The sequence below is a fragment of the Sus scrofa genome, chromosome 12 (genome assembly GCF_000003025.6).
Source record: "Sus scrofa isolate TJ Tabasco breed Duroc chromosome 12, Sscrofa11.1, whole genome shotgun sequence".
NCBI lineage: Eukaryota > Metazoa > Chordata > Mammalia > Artiodactyla > Suidae > Sus > Sus scrofa.
The window spans coordinates 18953278-18979466 of NC_010454.4; the positions used below are offsets into that span (position 1 = coordinate 18953278).

The 26189-nt window shown below is 56.1% G+C and overlaps 1 protein-coding gene and 1 long non-coding RNA gene across 3 annotated transcripts; one reads left to right on the forward strand and one right to left on the reverse strand.

The window, feature by feature from the left end:
• Window positions 4536-21989, forward strand: SLC4A1 (solute carrier family 4 member 1 (Diego blood group)). 2 transcript variants are annotated; one of them, XM_005668756.3, is made up of 20 exons: window positions 4536-4659; window positions 7899-7981; window positions 8101-8188; window positions 9155-9219; window positions 10322-10520; window positions 10603-10738; window positions 11183-11303; window positions 11697-11775; window positions 11922-12142; window positions 12945-13155; window positions 13393-13596; window positions 13772-13920; window positions 14034-14228; window positions 15373-15525; window positions 15980-16069; window positions 16536-16702; window positions 17464-17717; window positions 19102-19271; window positions 19365-19541; window positions 20098-21989. In XM_005668756.3, the coding sequence occupies exons 2-20, from the start codon at window positions 7967-7969 to the stop codon at window positions 20176-20178; spliced, it is 2775 nt and encodes a 924-aa protein (XP_005668813.2). In that variant the 5' UTR covers window positions 4536-4659; window positions 7899-7966; the 3' UTR covers window positions 20179-21989. The 2 variants fall into 2 exon arrangements, with proteins under 2 accessions (XP_005668813.2, XP_020922529.1); XM_021066870.1 differs by lacking the exons at window positions 4536-4659; window positions 7899-7981; window positions 8101-8188 and adding an exon at window positions 8700-8808 and having other exon boundaries at window positions 20098-20919.
• On the reverse strand, window positions 19346-24796 carry LOC110255996. Its single transcript, XR_002337096.1, has 2 exons — window positions 24711-24796; window positions 19346-19744 (listed from the first exon to the last, which is right to left on the reverse strand). It is a non-coding gene; the product is annotated as an uncharacterized LOC110255996 (long non-coding RNA).

Here is a 26189-nt window from a genome sequence, read left to right on the forward strand (position 1 = left end):
ATGGCAGTGACCTCAGGGGTCAGCACTGCCGCAGAACAAAGATAATATTGTCGAATGTTCTACACCAGAGGGTCCCACCTGTCCTTCAAGATGCCTCCTCTTGGAAGCCTTCCTTGACCACTTCACTCTTCTGGGAAAATTCTGGGGGCCTGAGAAGCGGCAGCTTACCCTTGGGGAGCTGAGTGTTCCCAGTTACTGCAGGTGGTAGGGGCCCACCAGCCATTCATCATCAAGTCAATTTTAGAGAGCTTTCCCACGTATTAGCTCATTTAATCCTCCTAACAGCTCTGAGAGGGAAGGATGAAATGTGCTTAATTCCAGGAGGTATTTATCTCATGGATTGAATGTAATAGCCTCACCTAGTGAGTAACAGAAAGGTTATAGAAACTCGTCGCAATCATTTCTTCTGTTAATCTCATTAGAGGCTAAAGGCAATATAGGCAAGAACTTCAGATGGAATTTCCCCGGGAAATGGCATCTGCAGACTCCAGGTGATTGTGTCCTGGCCTCTAACTTAGTCCGAGGTGGGGCTGAGAGATCAGAGGAGCCAGTGTGTGAGACGGAAGTAGTTGAGAGAATGCCGAAGCCACAGAGAGCAAGTTTTGAAGACTCTGGAGATACACTGATGGATCTTTTTGCCTACGGTGTGACCTCAGGTGAATTACTTAATCTTTCTGAGTCTCATTTTCACCGCCTGTAAGATGGGAATGAGAATGTGTCATTCAATCATTCATTCGGTATAAATTTAGTGCCTACCCTGTGCCAGGCACTGGTGCTAGACTCTGGAGATACAGTGATGGACAAGCCCAGCAAAGAATTTGTCTTTACCAAACTACTATGTACAGAATCAATAGGCTCCAAGGATGGATTGTACCATGCAGAGGATATAGTCAATATTTTATGATAACTATAAACAGGGGATTATCTTTAAAATCAGGGAGTTGCAACTCCCTGATTCACAATTTTTAAAGATAATCCCCACCGCGGATGTGGGTTCGATCCCTGGCCTCACTCAGTAGGTTAAGGCTCTGGCATGGCTGTGGCTGTGGCATAGGCCAGTAGCTGCAGCTCTGATTTGACACCTAACCTGAGAACTTCCGTATGCCACAAATGTGACCCTGAAAAGCAAAAAAAAAAAAAAAAAAAAAAAAAGTGAATCACTATTTGTACACCCGAAACATAATATAGTATTGTAAGTCAACTATCCCTCAAAAAAATTTTTTTTTCTTTTTTGGCCACCCAGCAGCATATGGACTTCCTGGGCTAGGGATCAGCGCTGAGCCCAGTTGTGACCTAAGCCACAGTGAAGCAACACCGGATCCTTAACCCACTGTGCCCCGCCCAGGACTGAACCTGCATCCTGGCACTCCAGAGGTGCTACAGATCCCATTGCACCACAGTGGGAACTCCTCGAAAAATATTTTTAATAAAAAGCAAAAGAACTGAGTCCATCATGGCTCAGCAGAAAGAATCTGACTAGCATCCGTGAGGACGAAGGTTCGATCCCTGGCCTTGCTCTGTGGGTTAAGGATCTGGCGTTGCTGTGGCTGTGGCGTAGGCCGGTGGCTACAGCTCCGATGGGACCCCTAGCCTGGGAACCTCCCTTAAAAAAAAAGAGAGAAAGAGAGAAAAAGTCTCCTCTTCAGGAGAACTTCACACTCTGCCCACAGGGCCTCCCTCTGGGACAACCGGTCCCAACCCCATGACCTGGGCCGTGTGGGCTGGAATAACACGGTGCATGCGGGCAACCGAACCACCCTTCCGGGTGGGCTTCCTCCAGCCCAGCTTGAGGCTCCGCCTTTGGTTTACCTCATTCCTGTCAACGTTTGGCCTTGGCTCCCAACCTTCTGAGAGCATGAACTTGGACAAGGGCAGCTGTGAACTGCTCTAGGGAGTGGCAGAGTAGGGCTGGCAAGAGGGGCTCCACGGGAAGAGACCGAAGGGGTGGGGGGTGCCCCTGGAGGGCCAATCAGGACACGCTCGCAAGGCATCCTGGGGCCCTGCCTCATTCCGCCACATGACCTGTCCATGCCCAGGGGCATGGCTACGGGGAGGCGCACCTCTCTCTGCTCGTTTCCCCCTTGCCCAGGCACTGGGGCCTTTAGGTGAACGGAACTGGCCCAAGTCCCCACTGGAATAAAACGAGGGAAAGGAGTCATCGCTTCTTCCTGGAAAAGCAAACAAGTGAAACGTGATGTTGGCCAGATGTGGGGACAATCACATCCCACCAAGGCAACGAGAAGGACCAGGAACACGCGATGTGAGTAGAAAGGACCAGAGGCCAATCTGCTCTGGTGCCGCTGGGGTGACTGGCGGGCTGCCCGGGGCTGGTGCCTGCAGAACCGCTGCACAGCTGGGTAGATTCTCCTTCTAGGCCAGATGTTCCCATTTGCCATCCCCTCCACCCTCCCACCTCGCACCTAGCTAGCTGCCAGTCCTTCTTTGGGCCCAGGGAGAGGGTCCCTCTTGCTGCCATCTGCACTTAGCTGCAGCCTGGCAAGTGGGGCAGGCAAAAGGGTAAGGTGCCCGGGCCCTCTGGGCTGAGGCAGGAAGGCAGGGCCTTCATCTGACATTCGCTGCCCCAGGAAGCGGCCCGGACCCAGCTTGGGCTTGGGACAGATGCCACCAGTGGGGAGAGTGAGTTCCAAACTGTAGCAGAAGGAGGTGTGCCCAGCCCCCTTCACCAGGGCCTCTCTTCTCCTCATTGGTGTGAAGGCCAAGTGTGATAGGAGGGTGCCTGGAGCTCGGTGTCAGGCAGGACACCAGCAGAGGGGCCCAGGGAGAGTCACCTACCTCTCCAACCTTGGCTCCCTCATCCACAAGAATAAACAGTGCCAGAGTTCCCGCTGTGGCTCAGCAGGGTAAAGACCTGACATAGTGTCAGTGAGGCTGCAGGTTCGATCCCTGGCCTTGCTCAGTGGGTTAAGGATCCAGCATTGCCGCAAGCTGTGGCATCGGTTGCAGATGTGGCTCAAATCTGGTGTTGCCATGGCTGTGGTGTAGGATAGCAGCTGCAGCTTCGATTCGACCCCTGGCCTGGGAACTTCCATATGCCACAGGTGTGGCCCTTAAAAAAAAATAAAGAATAAATAGTGCCTTTCTTGGAGGGGCTTGGAAGCTCAAAGAGATGACACATGTGACCTGCTGGGCACAGCGCCCCATGCAGAGGGGTGCTCATGCGTCAGTTATTCTTTTTACTGGGTAAAAGCCACTTTACCTCTCTGTCGTGTTGGTTAAGTCCTCTGTGAAATGGGAAGGCTGTAAGGATTAAGCGCAACCACAGGTGATGCCCCAGGTTAGTGCCTGGAACAGATTCCTTCATAAACGGAAGGATTCTGGCTCTGGGTCTGAATTAATTCCCTTCCTCTCTCTGCCCGGGCCCGGTACGAGCAGGCTTGTGGTGAGACCCAGAGACTGGTTGTGGACTTGCTGGACATGCCACCTCTCTTTCTTGTCTCTGCACTTCTATTGTTTGAGTCTGAAGCAGGGGATCCCCAAGCTGGTGGCCCCCAGAGAATCGGCACCTTCCCCTCCCAGATAAGGTCACGGAAGCCCAGAGAGGGGCAGGCACTTGCCAGGTGGTGTCAGAGCCTGACCAGAACCGGTTCCTCCCTTCACACCTAGAGCCAGGTCCGCAAAACCCCCTTTCTGTCTGCTTGCAAACCTCTGCTCAGTCTTGCCCATCCGGACTCATCTTTCTGTCTCTGCCTCCTTAGCAACCAGAGCCCGGGAACAGGTGACCGGCCCTGGCTCTCCCCAGGAGCAGAGACAGCCCTGCTGGGGGGCCGGGGGAGGGCCTCGGCGGGGGCCGAGAATGCCGGCTGCTCTGGCCTGGGGGCCTGGGCCGGGCTGCCGACAGAGGAGCCAGTGTGCCCAGACATTGGGGCTTTGTGAGCTCGGAGCTCCGTGTGGGGACGTTGTTTTTGTTGACCTGAGATTGTTTCAGGTTGACTGAGTGGCAGTGTCTTGGGGACCAGGGGCTGGTTCTTTGGAGCCAGAGGGGGTCTTGAGGAGAGGGTGGCTGGGGCCGCCCCAGTCCGGAGCGAGGAGAAGGGGGAGCTGGTCCCCGTGGTCAGGGTGGGAGGTGGTCGGGGCTGCAGAGGAAGAGCGAAGCGTCTCGAGGGAGGGCACCAGGTCAGGAGGGAGGAGAAAGCAGCCCAGCGCCCGTGCCTCCGGGGCCCGGAGCAGAAGGGCCTGGGCAGCATGAGGATGGCCAGAAGCAGGACGGGGGCGTCGAGAAGTTGGGGCAGACCTGCCGGGAAGCAGGGAGCTCCAAGAGCCCAGCCTTCACATGTTAGTCCACGAAGGAAGACCCAGGAGCATCGCAGGGGCCAGGAGGGCCTTGGGAGGCCTTGGGGCTGGCCAGCTGGGGTGGGGTGGGGTAGGGTGGGCCAGACTCACAGCTGTCCAGATGTGAGTGAGAGATAACTCTGTTTACCGGGCACCCAGTGGGAGCAGCACAGGGGGGGTGAAAGGGGCTCCCAGGGCCCGTGGGGCGGGCAGATTAGGGGGCGGGGGCATGAGTCAGGGGTTTGGGAACTGTCCCCGGGGCGCACAAGCAGGAACCCGGCGCTGTTAGAGCGGGCGTGAGCTCAGCTGGTCACAGAGGCCACCGGCGGCTGCAGGAGGTCACCGAGGGACCCCAAAGCTCTCGAGCAGGTGAGCAGGGCAGGGAGGGGCAAGGGTGGTCCCGAGGCACCGGTCTGGAGGGTGTCTGTAGGTGCCCACCCAAAACTGTGCCCAAGTGGGTATGGGTGCTGGGCCTCAGAGAGGGGTGCCGGTGGGTGGGATGAGGATGTTACTGTGTGGGCTGCTACCCCTAAGGGCACAGGCCCGTGGGCACCTGCAGCTGGGAAGAGCCGGGCAGCAGGTGTTAGGAAAGAAGGCCTGGCACGTGGCAGCAGAGGTGTGTGAGCTGGTGTGTGAGTGTGTGTCGGGTGGTGAGGGGGGTACAAATCTGATTCCCTTCCAGCTGTGGCCAGGTGTGGCCGCACAGACACAGGTCTCACCCCCCAGCCCCTTCTTTCCTCCATGTGTGGGGATCCCCAGGCCACCCCATCTCCCCCCATGAGGAAAGTTATCAGCTGACACTTCTTCTCATTCGAGACACTTACCAAGGAGTCTACCAGGGAGACCTGGCGCCGTCCCCACCCTAGAGAGTGTTGGGAGGGGCAGGAGGAGTCCCCCACCATCTGAGGATCTCAAAGTGGTTAGGCTGAGGGAGCTCCCGATGTGGCTCAGTGGGTTACAAACCCGACCGATATCCATGAGGATGCAGGTTCGATCCCTGGCCTCACTCAGTGGGTTAAGGATCTGGCGTTGCCATGAGCTGCAGCATAGCTTGCAGCGGCAGCTCGGATCTGGTGTTGCTGTGGCTCTAGTGTAGCCGGCAGCTGCAGCTCCAATTCAACCCCTAGCCTGGGAACTTCACATACTGCAGGTGCAGCCCTAAAAAAAGGAAAAAAAAAAAAAAAAAAAAAGGTTAGGCTGATTCCATGGGAGGTGAAGAAAAATCAGAGGGGGTTGAAGGAAGCAAGTCTGACCTTGATCCCCAGCAGCCCAGTTGCAGTGATAATGGCAGCAAACATTTACCTAGAGCTCTTTATGTGCCAGGGACTGTGCTAGGTGCTTCCTCCCTAGGAACTTACTTAACGCTACAACACGTCCCTGAGGCAGGCGTCATCATGATTACCCCATTTCACAGATGAGAAAACTGAGGCTCAGAGAGGTGGAGTCACCTGCCTGAGGTTACACAGTGTTGGGGCTGGGATTTGAACTCGGGCAGCCTGACGGCAGACTCCATGCTCTTCGTTGCTGGTACTAAACCAGCTAATAACTATTTTCTCTTCTGTGAGGCCACTTAGCGCAATGGTTAGGGGAGCAGCTGGAGCCAGATAGGCCAGGGTTTAATCCTGCCTCTGATACCTACATGCAAGGAAACCGAAACACCAAACCTCACGGAACCTCAGCTTTCTCATCTGTAAAGTGAGGCCGATGATATCACCCACGTCATGGAGTGGTCTGGGGATTATACGCGATAGGGCAGCACAGCTATGTGTGGCATGGGGGCGATTACACAAAGGCAGTGCTATGCCGCCAGGGAGCCCTCTCTGTCATCTGGTCACCTCCCCCCTCTCAGCTTCTGCCAGCTGTGCTCCACCTCCTGGGCTCCAAGGTGTCCCACTCGCCCTTATCTGCCTGGCCCTGGCTGGTGGGCTGGCCAGGTGTTTGGGGCACTTCCAGACACGGGGCAGCCGTCAGGGTCCCGACTCTTATCAGTGCCAGCAGAGCAAGGCCTGCAGCTGGAGGGTGGCGGGGCCTGGTGGTGGCAGCAGTCTGGCTCATGGGGGCACCCTCTGAGGCCCCTGCGGAGCGTGAGCTACCTCTATTCTCTCTCATTGAGGTCTCAGAACCCCAGTGGGGAGGCCTCCCATTGTACAGATGGGGTGACTGAGCCCTAGAGAGAGGCTGGGAGCTGCTGGTCAGTGGCATAGAGGCAGCCTGGAAGTCTGAGTTCTCTGGTTCCGGAGGCCCCTCTGACCCTCTCCCCTCTCAGCTGGGAAACTGAGACCACAGTCCCAGCCCCTGGGGGGATGTTGAGCATCTAACTGGACGCCATGGAGGCTGCTAGGGAGCTGAGGCCCAGGTAGCCATGAGGCCAGAGAAGGAAGAAAGAGAATAAAGATGGGAGCAAAGGAGTTCCCATTATGGCTCAGCGGGATAAGAACCTGACATAGTCTCCATGAGGATGCGAGTTCGATCCCTGGCCTTGCTCGGTGGGTTAAGGATCCAGCATTGCCACAAGCTGCAGCGTAGGTCGCAAATGCAGCTCTGATCCTGCATTGCTGTGGCTGCGATGTAGGCCTGCCGCTGGGAACCCAATTGGACCCCTAGCCCAGGAACTTCCATATGCCGCAGGTGAGACTGTAAAAAGAAAAAAGAAAAAGAAATACAACTGAGAAAATGCTGGCACAGGGTCCCACCATCTCCTGTCTGGGCCCCAGTGCCCCCACCTTCCCAGTCTCAGAGCCCCAAGCCTGCAAGGGGGAGCTGTTCTTACATTCTTCCAACAAGTATTTATCAAGCGCCTAATATGTGGCAACCATTCCGCTAGGAGTGGGGGATCCTTTGGGGATTGAGATGTGCAGGATCTCAGCGCCCATGTGGCTTCCCTTCTAGAGGCATCAGCTGACCATATACACACAAATGAATCAAGAAACCAAAAATGAGATTGGGGTAGTGAAATTAGAATGGTCAGGAAAAAAAAAAAAAAAAAGAATGGTCAGGAAGGGAATCTGAAGAGGTGGCATGTGAGCTGAAATGTAGGGAGGACTATGGTGGGGAGAGAGGCAAATGGGATGTGGACAACACGTGCAAAGGCCCTGGGGCAGGAAAGGGCTTGGTAAGGAGGCCAATGGAATAGATGGTAGGAGAGCAAGAGAGATGGAGTGAGGGATGGATACTGCAGCCCCATGCCCAGCCCCAAGCAGCCGTTTCTGGGAGAAGAGAGTATTTTATGGAGACTCTCAGCTAAGCTCCCTGAAGAAGAGACCCGTCATGCTCCTGGAGCTGGCTGATTCCTGAGCATGGGCAGAAAAGGAAACTGGGTGAGGACTGGTGGATGGAGAAAGGAATCGGATTTGAAGAACACCCCCCAATCCTCCCCAACACCTTAGGCTTGTGCCACCCAAATTTCCTCTCCCCCGACCCCTGCACACCCCGCTTCCCATGTACAAATCCAGCCCTTTCCTCCAACCCCTCACTCACCCTTCCTTCCTCTGACCCGATGGTCTCCAGCACCTGGGATCTGCTTCACTCCCATGCAGCCCCCCCAGGCGGGTGGAAGGGGAGACCTCGGTTGCCCTGTTCCTCACTCAGCCTGTGCCTTCGCCTTGCAGGGACCCGCAGTGCGGGTTATGCTGGGGGCTCAGATCACTGCAGACAACTGAACAGTCAGCACAGCGCCATGGGGGACTTCCAGGTGAGTTTTTGGTGGCATCTGCAGGGCTCCTACCCAGAGGCTCTGGGAGCCCAGCCCTGGACTCCTACCTTCATGGGGGCCTGCCCAGCCCCTCACAGCCTGACGGCGACTTCTCACAGGATAATGAAGAGAGGCTGGAGGAGAATTTAGGGGTGCAGGACTATGAAGACCAAGCTCCCCCCACGATCAGGGAGGAGGACCCAGAAGGTGAGCCTTGTCTCCCTGGCTTGCTGGGCTGAGCTGCCGAGCCCCAGCCCAGCAACGGTGGGGACCTTGTCCTCCCCTTCTCCCCACGCCCCACCGGCCCAGCCCCGGGGCCAGTTCTCCCACAATCCTGGCTGATTGACAGATAAACAGAGTTTTGTTTGAAATGATCACAGAGGGTGACTGGAGGTGTGGGGGGGAAAGGACCAGTCACCCGTCCCTGTGCCCCTTAGATTCCGGGACAAGGGCATGAGCCCATGTGCCACCCGTGCCCATCCAGGGCCAACTTCCAGGCCAGGCACTGGGCCTGTTCTGGCAACATCCATTCTGTATGGGGGTCTAGCGGTCCTGAGAAATGGGGAGCCAGAAGGACCCTCAGAGCTGAGAGCGATCAGGAAACCTTCCCGGGTCCGTCCAAGGTCCCGGGTGGGGAGCCCCAGGAGGGGCCCTGTTTACTGTCAACAGGACTTAAGTGCCAGCAATTGGCACTGGAGATAAGAGGCCCCTCCGGGAAGTGAGGGCTGGGGGTGCGGGGGCAATATAAGAGCCCACCCCACCCGGGCACCCGGAGCTCCCCGTGGAGGCAGCAAGAAGCTACCTGGCTGGTGGGATTATCTAGGCAGGTGGGAAGAAGGAAGGAATCTGGTCCCAGAAGGGAGCGGGAGCAGAGGAGACCCTGGGAAAATCCTGAGAGTTGCCATTCAGACTCCCCAACCCGCTTGGAGATGACCCTCCCAAGGGGGTCACCTTGAGCCCTGGGGTCCCCCACAGTGCTCAGACGGGGAGTGACAGTGCCAGGCTGGTCCAAAAACAGGTGGAAGCCACGACCCATTGAGCAGCAGGGGTAGGGTGGGGGCACCAGGGTCCCGGCCAGGGGCAACGGGAAGGAGAGAGGCTCGCGGCAGGTGGCACAGGGGGGTCTTGGGGGGATCGTCTAGGGGCGGTGCTAACCAGCCTTGGGGTTTTCAGCTCAGCTCACTGAGCCAACGGCCACCGACTACCACACTGCATCGCGGCACCTAGACACCCATAAGGTGAGCCCCCGATTCCCTTTCCTGTGCTGCCCTTGGTACCCCCCATGTTACCAGGGGGAGGGAGGAGGGGGGAGATGGATACAGCTTCAGGATAGGGGACACCCCCCCAAAACGGGCAGAGGAGGAATGGGCAGCCTGGGAAGTTTGAAGAGGGCACCTCCTGGAGTTCCCTACGTGGCTCAGCGGTTAGGAACCTGACTAAGATCCATGAGGCTGGGAGGTTCGATCCCTGGCCTCGCTCAGTGGGTTAAGGATCTGGTGCTGCTGTGAGCTGTGGTGTAGGTTGCAGGTGTAGCTCGGATCCCTTGTTGCTGTGGCTGTGGCGTAGGCTGGTGGCCATAGCTCCAATTCAGCTCCTAGCCTGGGAATCTCCATATGCTTCAGGTGCAGCCCTAAAAAAAAAAGAGGGCACCTCCCTTTGAGGGGCAAACATTGAATACCCCTTCCATGGATGGGGGAGCTCCCTGGACAGAGATAAACTGCCTGTTGGAGGTCTGAACCCCCAGATCCACTGGCCCTGGCTGGGCTGTTAGGTGCTCCCTGGGGAAGTACAGAATTAAATGCATGCTCTTCTCAGCCCAGCGCCCCTTCCCCCAGCCCCCCTCCATGTCCTCGCTGGTCACCAGACTGTCCAGCTGGTTAGGAAATTGGGTCTGCCCTCAGCTAGGCCCCTGGGAGTGTCCACCCGACCCCAAGGAAACCCAAAGGCATGCTGAGCCCGCGGGACAGTCTTGGAGGCAAGAGACAGACCTGGTGACCCCAAAAGTTTCCCGCTTCTTTCTCCTCCATGCCCGCTCTAGCACCCCTTTCGGCCCAGAGGTTTTCAGGTGCCTCTGAAATGGGGTGAGGGGCCTGGAAGTTGGGGAACAGAGCCTGAGGCAGGGGCCAGATCAACAGTCCCCACAAGCATCTCCCCACCTGTCACATCTCACTCCACACCTTCAGGCTATAGCTCCTGAGGGTCCCTTCTGAGCTCAGAGGACCCCAGCCCCTGGCAGACATCTCTCAGAGCCTGCCGAGTGCTGACCATGCCCTGGGCTTCCAGTCTCTCCAAGGCCCTGCCCTGGGCCTGAGGGACTAATTCAGGCCTGTGGGGCCACAGTTACCTGAGCAGCTGCAGATTGGTGTGGAGCTGCGGGAACTGGTGATGGATGAAAAGAACCAGGAGATGCAGTGGATGGAGAGAGCGCGGTGGGTGCGGCTGGAGGAGAACCTGGGGAAGGATGGGACCTGGGGCCGCCCACACCTGTCTTACCTCACCTTCTGGAACCTGTTAGAGCTGCAGAAAGCCTTCACCAAGGGTGAGTGAGTCCCGCCGGGTCCCTCTGTGAGAGGAGGGCCAGGGCCAGCCAACCAGCTAGCTCACCCCTCCACTGCCTGCAGGTACTGTCCTCCTGGACCTGCCAGAGAAATCCCTGCCCGGGGTGGTCGTGCAGCTGCTGGACAGGTTTATCTTCGAGGGGCAGATCCGGCCTGAACACCGAGAGCCCCTGCTCCGGACCCTGCTGCTCAAACACAGGTGCCTCTGCCTGCCAGACCCTGGGCTCCTCACCCACGGGGCCCTGATCCCAGCCCACCTGCCCCAAGCTCTCCCTGGGGGTCCAGGCGCTCCCTCCCCCACCAGGCTGGGGCCCACTTTTCTTCCACAGTGGCTCCTGCTTGGGACGCCTCTTGAGCGGTGGCCATGTCTCCAGGCTCGGATTTGGGGGCCACTGGTCCCCAGGAGGGCCGACTCTCAAGGCCCTTCCCTCCATTGATTCTTCTGGCTCCACTAGTCATTCCAGAGGCCACTCCCTGCCATCCACACCAGCCTTCAGAGGAGGCTGCTTCTCCTGCTGTCCCTGGGCCTCCCTAGGCTGGTCACCCGCACGTCCCATGGGGTCCTTCACACCACCGATCTCCACTCTGCTGGTCGCCCAGCCAGAGCAGCCTACTCAGCCCATGTCCACTGTGTGTCCTGCAGCCACGCCAGAGATATAGAGGTCCTGGGGGAGATGAAGCCTGCGCTCTTGACACCTGCGGGCCCTTCGCAGCCTCTGCTCCCACAGCAGCCTTCGCTGGAAGTAGAGCTCTTTTGTGAACAGGTGAGGCTGTCCCAGGGGTGGCGGAGGAGAGCTGGCAGGTCCCCAACCTGATATGGTTCAGAAAGCAGGGGAGGGAGTTCCCATGGTGGCTCAGTGGTAATGACTCCAACTAGTATCCATGAGAACAGGGGTTCGATCCCTGGCCTTGCTCAGTGGGTTAAGGATCCAGCGTTGCCGTGAGTTGTGGTTCAGATCTGGTGTGGCTGTGGCTGTGGTGCAGGTCGGCAGCTACAGCTCCGATTTGACCCTTAGTCTGGGAACCTCCATGTGCCTCGGGTTTGGCCCTTCAAAAAAAAGGGGGGAGAGGAGGTAGGGGAGGAGGGGGTCAAGAGACTCAGGTGTCCCAGGTCCAGAGTGGCTGGAGGAGTCCCCTTATCACCCTCCTTCCAACAGGGAGAGGGGAGCATGGAAGGCCACTCATCTGAAATCCTGGGGAAGAGCCCTGAGAACCTGGACACGCTGGTGCTGGTGGGTAAGTGGCCAGCGCCTCTATCCTCCAGCCCACACATCCCCCGCTTCGGCCTCCCGCCCTGGCTCAGCCTGCCTCCCCCTAAGCCGGGACCCCAGCAGCGCCCCCTTCAGCCTGGCCTGACCCCCTCCATCGGTTGCCCCCAACAGGCCAAGTCTCCTTCCTGGAGCGGCCGGTGCTGGGCTTCGTGCGGCTAAAGGAGCCCATGGAGATGGAGCAGGAGACGGAGCAGGAGATGGAGCAGAAGCCAGAGGAGACAGAGGCGCTGGCAGTGCCTCTGCGCTTCCTCATGGTGCTGCTGGGACCGGAGGACCCTCATATTGACTACAATCAGCTGGGCCGGGCTGCTGCCACCCTCCTGTCAGAGAAGGTGGGTAGGGGTGGGCCAGGGCGGGGGGAGCGGAGGGCCAGCTAGCCGCTGGGGCCCCCTCTCCGGCCTGGTTCCTTTAACTTCGCAAGTCTGGCCCCATTCAGCCCAATCTGGCTGCTTCTATCCTGGGGAGTCCTGGCCCGTGTAGTGTGGCCTGGCCCTGTCTGATCCGGCCTGGTCTAGGCTGGCCCACTCTGCCCTGGTTCTGTCTGGTTAGGTCTGGGCTGGTCTACTTTAGTTTCATCTGGTCTTCTATAAGCCACCTGCTTTGCTTTAGTTCTTTCTGCCTCCCCAAAATCCTTTTGTAGTGGGGGGGGCAAAAAAAAGCAGTTCCATGTGCTGCCGGTGTGACCCTCAAAAAGCCAAAAAAAGAAAAGAAAAGAAACAGGAGTTCTTGTCGTGGCTCAGCAGAAATGAATTGGACTAGTATCCATGAGGATGCAGGTTCGATCCCTGGCCTTGCTCAGTGGGTTAAGGATCAGGCGTTGCTGTGAGCTGTGGTGTAGGCGGGCGGCTACAGCGCCAATTCAACCCCTAGCTCGGGAACTTCCATATGCCCCAGGTAGGGCCCTAAAAAGAAAGACAGGAAGGAAGGAAGAGAGAGAGAGAAAGAAAGAAAGAGGGAGGGAGGAAGGAAGAAAGAAAGAAAGTAAGAAGAAAAAAGAAACAGAGGAAAAGAAAAAGTTCCTATCAGGCAGGAGCTGGGTGAGAGGGTTCTAGTTCTCGGAGGCCCTGGCTGTGGACCCCTGGATCCTTTTGTTGAGCAAGTCCAAGTGGCCCTGACCTTCCCATCTACCCCCAGGTGTTCCACGCTGAGGCACGCGTGGCTCAGAGCAAGGAGGAGCTGGTACATTCTCTGGGGGGCTTCCTAGACTGCAGTCTGGTGCTGCCGCCCTCAGACACCTACTCGGAGAAGGACCTGCTCAGCCTGATACCTGTGCAGAGGGCACTGCTGAAAAGACGCAAACTCCCCAGTCCTGCCAAGCAGGAACCCAGCTTCTACATGGGCCTAGGTACCTGCCCTGCCCAGTCCAAGGCTTTCTGAGCCCCAAGACCCTCAGACACCCCAACACAGGCCTATGAGCCCCTGCCTCCCCTCTTCCCATTAAATACCCTGCGTCCCCTCTCGCAGTCTTGCCTCCCAGCCTCCCAGCCCGCCCCATTCCCATCAGACAGTCCCAGCCTCGAGTCCCCCTCCCTCCACCTTCCCCATCGGCCCCCTGTGGCCATGGTCCCGTCCTTCACTACAGACGTGGATGGGGGCATAGAAGACAAAGACGACCCTCTGAGGAGGACGGGCAAGCTTTTCGGGGGCCTGGTGCGTGACATCCGGCGCCGCTACCCGCGCTACTTGAGTGACATCACAGACGCCTTGAGTCCCCAGGTCCTATCTGCCATCATCTTCATCTACTTTGCCGCCCTGTCGCCTGCCATCACCTTCGGCGGCCTCCTGGGTCAGTGCCTCTGCAGGTCCCACGTACCCTCGCCTCTGACCCTCTGGCCTCCGCATCAGCCCTGACTTTGCTCCGATCTGGCGTCCTGGAACCCTGCCTCAGCCTCTCCCTGAAACGCTCTGTGGGCCTCTGGGAATGGTCTTGACTTTGCTCGCACTGTCACTTCTCCCTGCAGGAGAAAAGACCCAGAACCTGATGGGCGTGTCGGAGCTGCTCATCTCTACGTCAGCGCAGGGCATCGTCTTCTCCCTGCTGGGGGCTCAGCCCCTGCTCGTGGTGGGCTTCTCAGGACCCCTGCTCGTGTTTGAGGAAGCCTTCTACTCGGTAGCTCCCTTCTGGCCCCACCGTGACCCTGAGCTGGCCCCCGGCCCCGCCCCCTTGACACACGCTGCCCGGGCCCAGTGATCTGACTCCAGCTTCTTCTGACCGCCCCGCAGTTCTGCCAGAGTAACGGCCTGGAGTACATCGTGGGCCGTGTGTGGATTGGCTACTGGCTCATCTTTCTGGTGGTGCTGGTGGTGGCCTTTGAGGGCAGCTTCCTGGTCCGCTTCATCTCTCGCTACACCCAAGAGATCTTCTCCTTCCTCATCTCCCTCATCTTCATCTTCGAGACCTTCAAAAAGCTGTACAAGGTGAGGGTCGTGGCAGTGCTGACGAGCATTCGCGCCCGCGTGTGTGTACGTGACTGTGCACAAGCGAGGCGACTGTGCGTATCATTGCACACATGTCTGTACAGCATTCGTGTGGCCCTCTTTCCACGGCATGTGACTGCGACCACATACGCGTTGACCTCTGCTGTCTGTGGGCCCGTGGTCTCTTGTTTGTTTGTTGTACTTTTATGGCTGCACCCTTGGCGCATGGAAGTTCCCGGGCCAGGGGCTGAATCCAAGCTGCAGCTGCAGCGACACTGGATCCTTTAACTGTGCTGGGCCCGGTCTCGAAGCGGAGCCTCTGCAGTGACCCTAGAGCCACTGTAGTCGGATTCCTAACCCACTGTGCCACAGGGGGAACTCCTGTGCGCCAGTATTCTTGCCATGAGTGTGCAGAGTGACTGAGTGTGAGAGGACCCCTCTGCGAGCACAGCCCATGTGTACAACCACACACAGAGAAACTAACGGGCACGTATGTATATGAGAGAGAAGGTGGGAGGCTGCAGGCGTGGCAGGATAGCGGGCTTCTGGAGGCTCCCAAGTCCCCGCCTCCCTCTCCTGCAGTTGCCCTCAAGAACCTGCAGAGAGCATGACCTGCCTGCTCAGCTCTGTCGCCGTAAACCATGCCTACCTCCGTGTCTGCCTCTGATACGGAGGAAGGATGACAGCGCACATTTGCTCCTGCTTCTGCTGGTTGGTGGGACTTTCTGTTTCCAAGTCTTCGGAGCCCGAGTCTTTTTAGGAACCTCCTTGGCACTTGTTTCCTGCCCTCCAACTTCTTACGGCTCGCATGGGATGAGATGAGGCCCTGGATACTCACACGCCCATGGGCGAGCATGTGCGCGTGCACACACACATACACACTCATTTCCTCCATGACCTACCTCACCCAAGCCTAGCCTGGTCCTCACTCCTGAAAACCAAGCTGTAGAATCTCATTGCCTCTCTGTTATCATATCAGTTGAGGAAGAAGATGGACAGATGATGTTGGCTGGACAGATGGGTGGGTGGAAGATGAATAGAGAGAGAGTTGACGAATGGAGAGATAGTGATGGATGGGCAATGGCTAGATAGATGACGGATGGATGAACGGGAGGAAACAAGATGCTTTGGTTTTCTGCTGCAGATCTTCGAGGAGCACCCACTGAAGAAGGATTATTCTGCGGCAGGGCCGTCCCAACCCAACACAGCCCTCCTCTCTCTTGTGCTCATGGCGGGCACCTTCTTCTTAGCCATGCTGCTGCGCAAGTTCAAGAACAGCTCCTACTTCCCTGGCAAGGTCAGTACATCCTCCTCACCTGCCCTTGCCTACACTACCCTCTCCCAGGCCAAGGCACTCCCCTCAGCTTTCCCAAGGCCATTAGCTCCCCTTCTTGCCCTAGATTCCCATTTCTAACCCCAAGCCTCCATGGCCCCCTCATCACCCAGGATTTTACTCTGCAGACAAGTGCATCTCCCCTTCTCAGCACGCGCAGGCTGAGAACCCAGTGGGGAGCGAAGGACAGGTCTTGCAGGAGGGTGGAGAAACTGTGGGGCCAGGGGTGGGGCTGGGCCGGGAGAAGAGGAGAGGAAGCAGATACATTGAGGTGCAGGACAGGGCATTAGATGTTAAGGGATCCCCTGGGAAGAGAGGAGGGACCCCCTGGGGTGAAGATGGGTCACGAATGGGGGAAAGTGGGAGGGGAACGGGGAGCAACTGGGTACTGACCACTGGTCCCTCCACCTGCCCTCAGCTGCGACGGGTCATCGGGGACTTTGGGGTTCCCATTTCCATCCTGATCATGGTCTTGGTGGATGTCTTCATTGAGGAGACCTACACACAGGTGGCCTTCCCCCCCCTCCCCTTATTTCATGCCTTCCGCACCGTTTCGTCCCCAAACTGCCTTTCAAACCTGAAGCCAGTTAGAACTACCCCTACTCCATCTCTGCCTCCCCCAGGAGCCCCCTGTTCTTCCTTCAGCCTGGCTGAAGCAAGGGTCTGGGTCAGGCTGTCCCTTTTGACGCCTTAATCCAAGGCGGTAGGAAAGAATCTTCTTTGGAGCCAGGCTGATCTGAGAATGAATCTCAGTTTTGCCGCCAAATAGCTGTGTGATGCAGAGCCGGCTGCATAACTTCTCTGATCCTGTTCCCTCATCTCTAAAGTAGGGAGTGAGATGTTTGTAAAGGGCTTTGGGCAGGGACTAAGTACAAAGCAGATGCCCAATATAAGTTCCCAAGGGCCCAGGACCTTGGCTCCCCCTGTCCCTACCCCCCACCCCAGGTGTTCTCACCAGCATCCCCCTCCCACAGAAACTCAGCGTGCCTTCAGGCTTCACTGTATCCAACTCCTCTGCCCGAGGCTGGCTCATCCACCCGCTGGGCCAGGGTGGCTCATTTCCCATCTGGATGATGTTTGCGTCCGTCCTGCCTGCCATGCTGGTCTTCATCCTCATCTTCCTAGAGACCCAGATCACCACGTAAGAGCCAGGGCGGGGCAGGGACTGGGAGGGGCGCGGGCAGAGAAACAGATGGGCTCCCGGCAGGCAGAGACACCGGACTGAGCGCTGGTGGTGATGGATGAGCAGCGCAGGTCTGGGTTTTGTGGGACCTGATGGTATCATTCGGGGAGCCCTTTTTTTTAAAAAAAAAAAGCATAGGGAATCTCAAACAGGGAGTTCCCATTGTAGCTCAGCAGTAACGAATTCAACTCGAATTCCATGAGGATGCGGGTTCGATCCCCAGACCTACTTAGGGGGTTAAGGATCCGGCCTTGCGGTGAGCTGTGATGTAGGTCACAGACGAGGCTCGCAACTGGTGCGGCCATGGGTGTGGTGGAGGGCGGCAGTTGCAGCTCCGATTCAACCCCTAGCCTGGGAACTTCCATATGCCGCATACTTTATCTTAATAATAATAATAAGATAAAGTAAAATAAAATAAATGACAAAACAAAATTAGGTGCTAGATCTTGGAAAGGGCCCGTACCCGGGAGGTTCCCTGAAGCTTATGCCTCATTAGGTGCAGAGTCAATCTGCCTTGTGGGTGTTCTGCGTGTGTCTGAAGACACTTCTCTTAGGGTCTTGGTGGAGCAGGAGGGAGGGGAGCTAGGAACTCCGAGACCGACGGGCAAAGAAGGATCAACTAAATTATCAAGGGCCCCAAGTCTGGGGAAGGAAAGAGGGAGCGAAGGGGGTGGGGGCGAAGAAGAGCCCTGGTAACCCTTGACCTCCCACACCCCCAGGCTGATCGTCAGCAAACCAGAGCGCAAGATGGTCAAGGGCTCCGGCTTCCACCTGGACCTGCTGCTGATCATGGGCATGGGTGGGGTGGCCGCCATCTTTGGGTTGCCCTGGCTCAGTGCCACCACCGTGCGTTCTGTCACCCACGCCAATGCCCTCACGGTCATGAGCAAGTCCAGCATCCCAGGAGCTGCTTCCCAGATTCAGGAAGTCAAGGAACAGCGGATCAGCGGGCTCCTGGTCGCTGTGCTCGTGGGTGAGTGAGGACTGGCCACACTCTCCACCACCCTCTGGCCCTGCCCTGGGCCTCAGCCCTTGCCCGTTAGGAGTCAAGGCCCCTCCGGCCCTATCCACACTGCAGCCAGGTCTCTCCGCCCCAGGGTCAGTTATTCACATGAAAGAATTATGGAGGAAATACCCAGGGCACTGAGCTGGGCCTCTGAGCAACAGGGGGTGGGGGGTGTCTCCATTACTGGAACCTTCTTTTTTGTGTGTGTGTCTTTTCTAGGGCCGCACTCAAGACATATGGAGGTTCCCAGGCTAGGGGTCTAATTGGAGCTACAGCAGCTGGCCTACACCACAGCCATAGCAACGTCGGATCTGAGCCACGTCTGCGACCTACACCACACCTCACGGCAATGCCAGATCTTTAACCCACTGATCAAGGCCAGAAATCGAACCCGTGTCCTCATGGATGCTAGTCGGGTTCGCCAACCACTGCGCCAAGACAGGAACTCCAGCTGGAACCTTCTTTAGACAAAACCCTGTATTCAAGAGCTTCTCCAGCAGTTCAGCGAACTGTGGGTTTCAGGCCTGTCCCGCTACGAACTAGTTATCCTTCCCTGTCTCTGGGCCTCGAGTTTCCCATCTGCACCGTTAGAGAGTTCATGCGATGCCTGCGGTCTCTGTAGTTCAACTGCTCTGTGACTGACACGAAGGGCAGTGCTCGGGGTATAACCTGAACTGGGCTCGAGTACGATGGAAAGTCCAGGGAAGTTTCTTGAAGGAGGTGAAGTTGAAGTTAGCTGGAGGAGAGCTAGGATTTGGGCAGGTGGCGAGTGATGGGGCATTCTGGACCAGGGTAAAGGGAAAGGTGGGCTTCTCTGACCTCTGTGGTCCCCTAGGTTAAAGGAGTCAGGCATTGAAGTCAGGCGGGCAGGAGTCTGACTGCCTGTTCGGCTGCTTACTAGCTGTGTGGCCTTAGGTAAGTTGCCTCACCTCTCTGTTTCCTCATCTGTAAAATGGGAGCAATACCTATTACAGAGGATCCATAGAAAGGGTTCCGTATGGAGTTCCTGTTGTAGCTCAGTGGTAACAAACCCCACTAGTATCCTGACGTGGGTTCGATCCCTGGCCTCGCTCAGAGGGTTACGGATCCCGCGTTGCTGTGAGCTGCGGTATAGGTCACAGATGTGGCTTGGATCTGGTGTGGCTGTGGCTATGGTGTAGGCCGGCAGCTACAGGTCCAATGTGACCCCCATCCTAGGAACTTCCATATGCTGCAGGTGCCGTCCTAAAAAAGACAAAGGAAGGGAGCAAGGAAGCAAGGGTTCCACATGGTACCTGTGATTTCATTCCCCAGCCCTGCTGGTGCCGACCCTCTGGGGCAGCTGGGGCTGAGTGCGTGCTTCTCCCCACAGGCCTGTCCATCCTCATGGGGCCCATCCTGTCCCACATCCCCCTGGCTGTGCTGTTTGGCATCTTCCTCTACATGGGGGTCACGTCACTCAGTGGCATCCAGCTCTTTGACCGCATCTTGCTTCTGTTCAAGCCGTCCAAGTACCACCCGGATATACCCTATGCCAAGCGGGTACAGAGCCCTTCCAGCTGCCCTGGCCAGGGTGGGGTGGGGGGTGCTGGGTGCCCGGGCAGGGCAGGTGATGACCCCCGCCTCTGCCTGCAGGTGAGAACCTGGCGCATGCACCTGTACACGCTCACCCAGATCATCTGCCTCGTGGTGCTGTGGACGGTGAAGTTCTTCCCATCCACCTCGCTGGCCCTGCCCTTCGTCCTCATCCTCACGGTGCCCCTCCGCCTCTTCCTGCTGCCACTCATCTTCAGGAAACTGGAGCTCCAATGTGTGAGTGGCTGCCCCCCCCCGCCCCCACCCCCCAGGCTGGGGACAGGGAGGGGTCCTCGGTGGGGCTGGGAACTAAGGAAGCCAGAAGAGCATCCTGATTCAGGTCTGGGTCTGCAGCCTGTGTTCCCATCCCAGCACTGCCACTTCCTCACGTGCGACCTGGAGCAGGAGGCTTCGTGTCTCTGTGCCTCAGGCTGACTCATCTGGAAAGAGAGGAATGGGGACAGAGTTGGGGAGAGGGCGCAGAGGCTCACAGGCCGTGTCCCACGTCCTGCGGTCCCAGCCATTCTGGACAGCCGCTCCTCTGGGAGCATTCGTCCACGGCGTGACACAGGTGGTCACCGCCCGGGTGAAGGGGGCTGCCCTCCTCCTCCACCGGATTCCCTCCTGGGGAAAGCCCTCGTAAAGACCAACCCCAGGGGCTGCAGGGACAGGATGGGACGTGTCCGAGGTTCAAAGAGAGGCAGGCTCTCCTGACTGCAGCGGTGCCTCCGCGCTGCGGGGAGGGCGCCCCCGGCCCTGGGCTGCTCACGGCTCTTTTCTCCCCTCCCCCCAGCTGGATGCTGATGATGCGAAGCCCAACTTAGACGAGGAGCACGGTCGGGATGAATATGACGAGGTGCACATGCCTGTGTGAGGGGGGGCCCGGGCCCCGGCGCCCCCTCCACCGTTCCACGGGCCCACTCTCCCAGGAAAAGCAGAGGCTCATGGGCACCTCCTGGACTCCCAGGTCCCTCCGGGGGAAGCAGCTGAGGTCCGGGGGCCATGGGTTAGGGGGAAGGAAGGGGTGTCTAAGAAACCTTCCGTGAAGGGTAGGCTGGCTTTTCTGGCAGGAAATGGCCAGTGGGGTCCACAGCAGGGGATTTACCGTGCAGTCCCTTCTGGGGCCACACTGCCACTTGGGGGGTCCCACGCCAGAAGACCTAGATCTGAGCCCTCATGGCACAGACAGGAGCAGTGATGGGGGTGGAGGGAGGGCGCTAGGGGAAGGGTGGGTATTCAAATTCCTATTTGCTGTGTGACCTTGGGCAAGTCCTTGGATCTCTCCAGCCTCTGCTTCCTCATCTGTAAAATGGGTATATCAATAATCACATACCCACATTACAGGATGGTTTCTGAGGACCAAAGATAAATGTGAGGAAAGGGCTTTGGGAGTTCCTGTCATGGCAGAGTGGTTAACGACTCCGACTAAGAACCATGAGGTTTGGGGTTCGATCCCTGGCCTCGCTCAGTGGGTTAAGGATCCGGCGTTGCCATGAGCTGTGGTGTAGGTTGCAGATGCGGCTTGGATCCTGCGTTGCTGTGGCTCTGGCATAGGCCGGTGGCTACAGCTCCAATTGGACCGCTAGCCTGGGAACCTCCATGTGCCGTGGGAGCGGCCTTAGAAAAGGCAAAAAAGACAAAAGAAAAGAAAAGAAAAGAAAAGGGCTTTGTAAAATCTAAAAAGCTATTACACAATAGTCTTCGATTCTTCCTCAAGCCTGCCCAAGGCCATGTAGCTCCTGAGCCACATGGCTGGGATTTGAACTCTAAAAGTCTACTTCAGTCACCCACCTTTCCACACTTAGAGATGTGCCTGCTGGCTCCCCCGCCACCTCTCTGCTCCCACTGGGGACCCTCTTCTCTGGGCCAGAGGGAGGTGTCCGGGTGAGGGCAAGGTGCAGGCAAGGTGCAGGCGAGGACAGAATCAGGGCTGGGACTCAGGACTCCTAAATGCTTGCCCCCCTTCCCCACGCTCTCATTCATCCCACAAACACTTACCAAAGTCCCTGGACCCCATGGGCACAGAGGTGCCTGAGACAAGACCTTGCCCTGGGGTTGGGGTGGGGCAATGTACAGTCTGTTCTGAATTTGGGTGGGGGGTGGGGGGAAGGTGAGAATATAGGAAGAAGATGGGGAGGGGAGGGAGGTTTGTAATTTATACCTTGTGTATTCTCAGAGCTTTTGTTGTACTTCAGCACATGCGCGCGCGTGCATACGCACACACACACACACACACACACACTTAGAGACCCACTGTCCCCAGCCCCACCTGAAACAAATCTTGGAGAGATCCTAGATTCAAACTCTTGGGGTTAGAGACAGTTAGGGTCTGCAGAATATGGATAAAATCTATATATATATATATATATATATATATATATATATATTTTTTTTACAAAAAGAAAGTATAAAAAGAGTGGAAAGAACTGGAAGTGGCGAGAGATGGTTAACACTGAAAATCAGGGTGTTACAGAGAAGCAAGGAGGTTGAGAGAGGGCTGACGGCTACCTCCCACCCCTTTGCTGTTTCATGCCCCATCTGTAAACTGGGACCAGTAAGGGTACCTACTTCATAGGGTTGTTATAAGGCTTAAAGGAGACGTGCCTGCAAAGAGATGGCTCAGCACAGAGCCTGGTCTCAGACCTCCGCAGAAGAGCTCAATAAAGTTAGCTGCTGGTATTGTGATTTCGATTAGAATGCTGGACCCCCTTCCACCCTCTGCGCCTTGAACACGGCCAAGAAAAGTGGAAAACAAGTCACTCAGTCTGCTAGGGCCCTTCCCCTTGATGCTTGGGAATAGGTTTTTACTAATAGAAGCGTCTATGGTGGAGTGAGTGCCTTGCCGGAATCCCCCTCTCAGAGCCGGGGTCCAGGGGTCTTGGCCAGACCACGTGAACACAGAATGTACAGTGTGGAGCTGGTGCAGGGCTGTGGTCCTGCAGCGGGGCAAGGAGGGCCAGGCTGGGGGAGTGCATGGCACCAGCGTTGGGGGAGAGGCAGAGCTGGTGGCCCTGAGCCCTAGGGTAGAGAGGGCCAGCACCCACTGAGGGGGTGGGAGAGCAATGTTTATGCTCCAGACATCCTTCCTCTCCAAAATAAGCAAGACGCGAGAGTTGCCATTGTGGCTCAGGGGGTTATGAACCCCACTAGTATCCATGAGGACACAGGTTTGATCCCTGGCCTTGCTCAGTGGATTCAAGATCTGACATTGCTGTGAGCTGTGGTGTAGGTCACAGATGTGGCCCGGATCCTGTGTTGCTGTGGCTATAGCAAAGGCTGGCAGCTGCGGCTCCAATTCAACCCCTAGCCTGGAAACTTCCATATGCTGCAGGTGCAGCCCTAAAAAGCAAAAAAAAAAAAAAAGAAGCAAGACCCATGGAGGTGGGAGGAGCTGTAAAGAGGTCTTTGCTCTTGCCCCTTGTACAGGGGACCCCGTGTCCACTATACAAAAACTTGAATGAAAGTTTTTGCACTGCAAAGGAAACTATAAGCAAAAAAAAAAAAAAAAAGCAACCCTCAAAATGGGAGAAAATAATTGTAAATGAAGCAATTAACAAGGGATTAATCTCCAAAATATACAAACAACCTCCTGCAGCTCAATACCAGAAAAACAAACAACCCAATCAAAAAATGGGCAGGAGTTCCCATTGTGGCTTGGTGGTAATGAACCCGACTAGTATCTATGAGGACCTGGGTTCGATCCCTGGCCTCACTCAGTGCATTAAGGATCCGGTGTTGTTGTAGCTGTGGTGTAGGCTGGCAGCTGCAGCTCCGATTTGACACCTAGCCTAGAAACTTCCATATGCCACAGGGGCAGACCAAAAAAAAAAAAAAAAAAAAAAAAAAAAAAAAGCCAAAGATCTAAATAGACATTTCTCCAAAGAAGACAGACAGATGGCCAAAAAGACCCGTGAAAGGAGGTTTAACGTCACTGATTATTAGAGAAATGCAAGTCAAAACTACTGTGAGGTACCACCTTACACCAGCCAGAATGGCCACCATCGAAATGTCTACAAATAACACATGCTGAAGAGGGTGTGGAGAAAAGGGAACCCTCTTACACTGTTGGTGGGAATGTACATTGGTAAAACCACCATGGAAAACAGTATGGAGGTTCCTCAAAAAACTAAAAGTAGAATGACCACTCCTGGGCATCTATCCAGAGAAAACCATAATTCGAAAAGACGCATGCACCCATATGTTCACTGCAGCACTGTTTACAATAGCCAAGACATGGAAGCAACCTAAATGCCCATCTATAACGGAGTGGATAAAGAAGATGTAGTAGTATATATATACAAAGAAATATTACTCAGCCATAAAAAAGAAATAACCCCATTTGCAGCAACATGGACGGACCCAGAAACTATCAACCTAAGTGAAGTTAGTCAGACGGTGAAAGACAAACATCAGGAGTTCCCGTTGTGGCGCAGCAGAAACGAATCCAACCATGAGGCTGCAGGTTTGATCCCTGGCCTTGCTCAGTGGGTTAAGGATCCGGTGTGGCCGTGAGCTGTGGTATAGGTCAAAGACGCAGCTCAGATCCTGTGTTGCTGTGGCTGTGGCTGGCGGCTATAACTTCGATTAGACCCCTAGCCTGGGAACCTCCACATGCCGCGGGTGCGCCCTAAGAAGACAAAAAAAAAGAGATATATGGAATGATTGGCCAAAGGGGACCTGCTGTATAGCCCAGAGAATTCTACCCAGTATCCTGTGATAATCTATGTGGGAAAAGAATCAGAGAGAATGGATATGTGTATATGTATGACTGAGTCACTTTGTTGTGCAGCAGAAATTATCACAGCCCTGTATTAACTGTACTTCAATAAAACTTAAACAAATGAAAAAGCAAAACTCACGGAGGTGGAGGAGGGGCAGTGAGGAGGGCTTGCCCCTTGCCCCTTGTACAGTGGACCCCATGTCCCTTTGGACCCCTTAGCCCCTTAGCTGGGCAGCACCCCTGACGGGGATTATGAGAGAGAAAATGCAGTTTGCCTTGGCTCACGCAGGAGCAGCATCTCTTAAGCAGCTTCCACCCGCCCGGGGATGAGCCTCTGGAAGGCTCGCCCCAGCCCCAGCCGCAGCCCCAGCCCCTTGCAGCGATTCTGGGGGGGCTGCTGGGGCTGGTGTCACCCAGCCCTGGAGAGAAAGATGCGAGGACCTGACCCCTCCCCCCCCACCTTCCAAAGCGAGGTCCGCCTGCCTGGCGGGCTCCCTGCTCTGGCTGTGTTTCTATGCTGCCCATCCCCAGCTGACCCCAGCCAGGCCGGCCAGGGCGGCCGCCAAAGGGCCAAAGAGCGACCTGGGGCCGGGGTGGTGGTCCCAGCCATGCACCTCCCACCCACGGCAGCTTCTGTCCCACAGCGTTGTCCCAATCCCCAGGGCTTGCCCGGGCCCGTTCCCTACCTGGAGCCCCTAGGGCCGCCCTCGGGCAAGTGCAGACGGCGAAAGTCGATCAGAATGCAACTCCCTGCCTGGCCCGGGACCTCGCTCCCCTCCGTTTCCTGCCCCCTCTCCGCACAGCCGCCCTGCCCCCCACAGCCGCACTTCCTCTCAGGAAAACTACCTCGGGGTGAATTAACTGCCATCTGAGGTCCACCCTTTTCGTGTGAACACAAAGCAACCCCACCCCTGGGAAGGGAGTAAGTCGACAGAATCCAAAAACTCCAGACCTGGAAAGAGTCTTTGTGGGACTCCCTATGGAAGCAAAAAAACTAGAAAGAGCCCAAATATTCAGAAACAGGAGAGGGTGAGGAAATTACAGTCAATTACCCACCGTCAATATAATGGACCATTAGACAGGCCTTTCAAATAATGAGGCTGAGGAGTTCCTGCTGTGGCACAGTGGGTTAGGGATCTGATTTCAGCTGCTCCGGTTGCTGTAGGGGCGAGAGTTCAATCCCTGGCCCAGGAACCTCCATATGCCGTGGGTGTGGCCATGAAGAAAATGACGACCCGGAGTTCCCTTCGTGGCTCAGCAGTTAAGGAACTTGACTAGGATCCTAGGATCCGTGAAGATGTGGGTTTGATCCCCGGCCTCGCTCAGTGGGTTAAGGATCCCCTGCAGGGTAGGTGGAGCTACAGTGTATGTCACAGACATGGCTCGGATCCTGTATTGCTGTGGCTGTAGTGTAGGCCTGCAGCTAAAACTCTGATTTGCCCCCTAACCTGGGAATTGCCATATGTTGTACATGAGGCCCTTAAAAAAGAAAAAGAAATATTGATGATACACACACCAAAGTAGAGACAATAGTGCAACAAACTCCCACATACTGATCTCCCAGACTCAAAACTTATCAAGATCTTGCCTTAAAATCTTGCTTAAATCTTCACTTAAGACACATTTGTTTCATCTTTCTCTTTTTCCTTCTGCTGAACTAAATAGCTGAAGGTAGATTCTATACATCACGCCATTTCGCCCCTGCATTTTTCAGCTATGCATGCCCCCCAAAATGAACATTTTCTTACCCAACTGCAGAGCCATCTTCACACCCAACAAAATTAGCAGTAATAGCTAAAATACAGACCACAACCAAATGTCTCCGAATGTCTCTTTTCAGTTGGTTTGGTGTGTGTGTGTGTGTGTGTTTCTAGACATTATCATCATTGAGTTCTAGGCCTTTCTCTGTTGGTCCCCTTTTCACCCATCACCATGGTTTTAAGACCCAGCCAGGTTGTTCTGTGGGCACCGATTCGCTTTAACTGCCGTAGGATGCTCCGTGAGGACTTCCCCCATTTCGGCCTCTCTGCTCTCCCAGGGAGGACCATCCGATTACAGCCAACCCCCCCTCCCACAAGCAGGGCTGCAGTGCACAGCCATAGCTTTGTCCTCTTATGGATCCAGGGAAAATCTCTCTAGGTTACATATGTAGAAGCCAGGAGTGG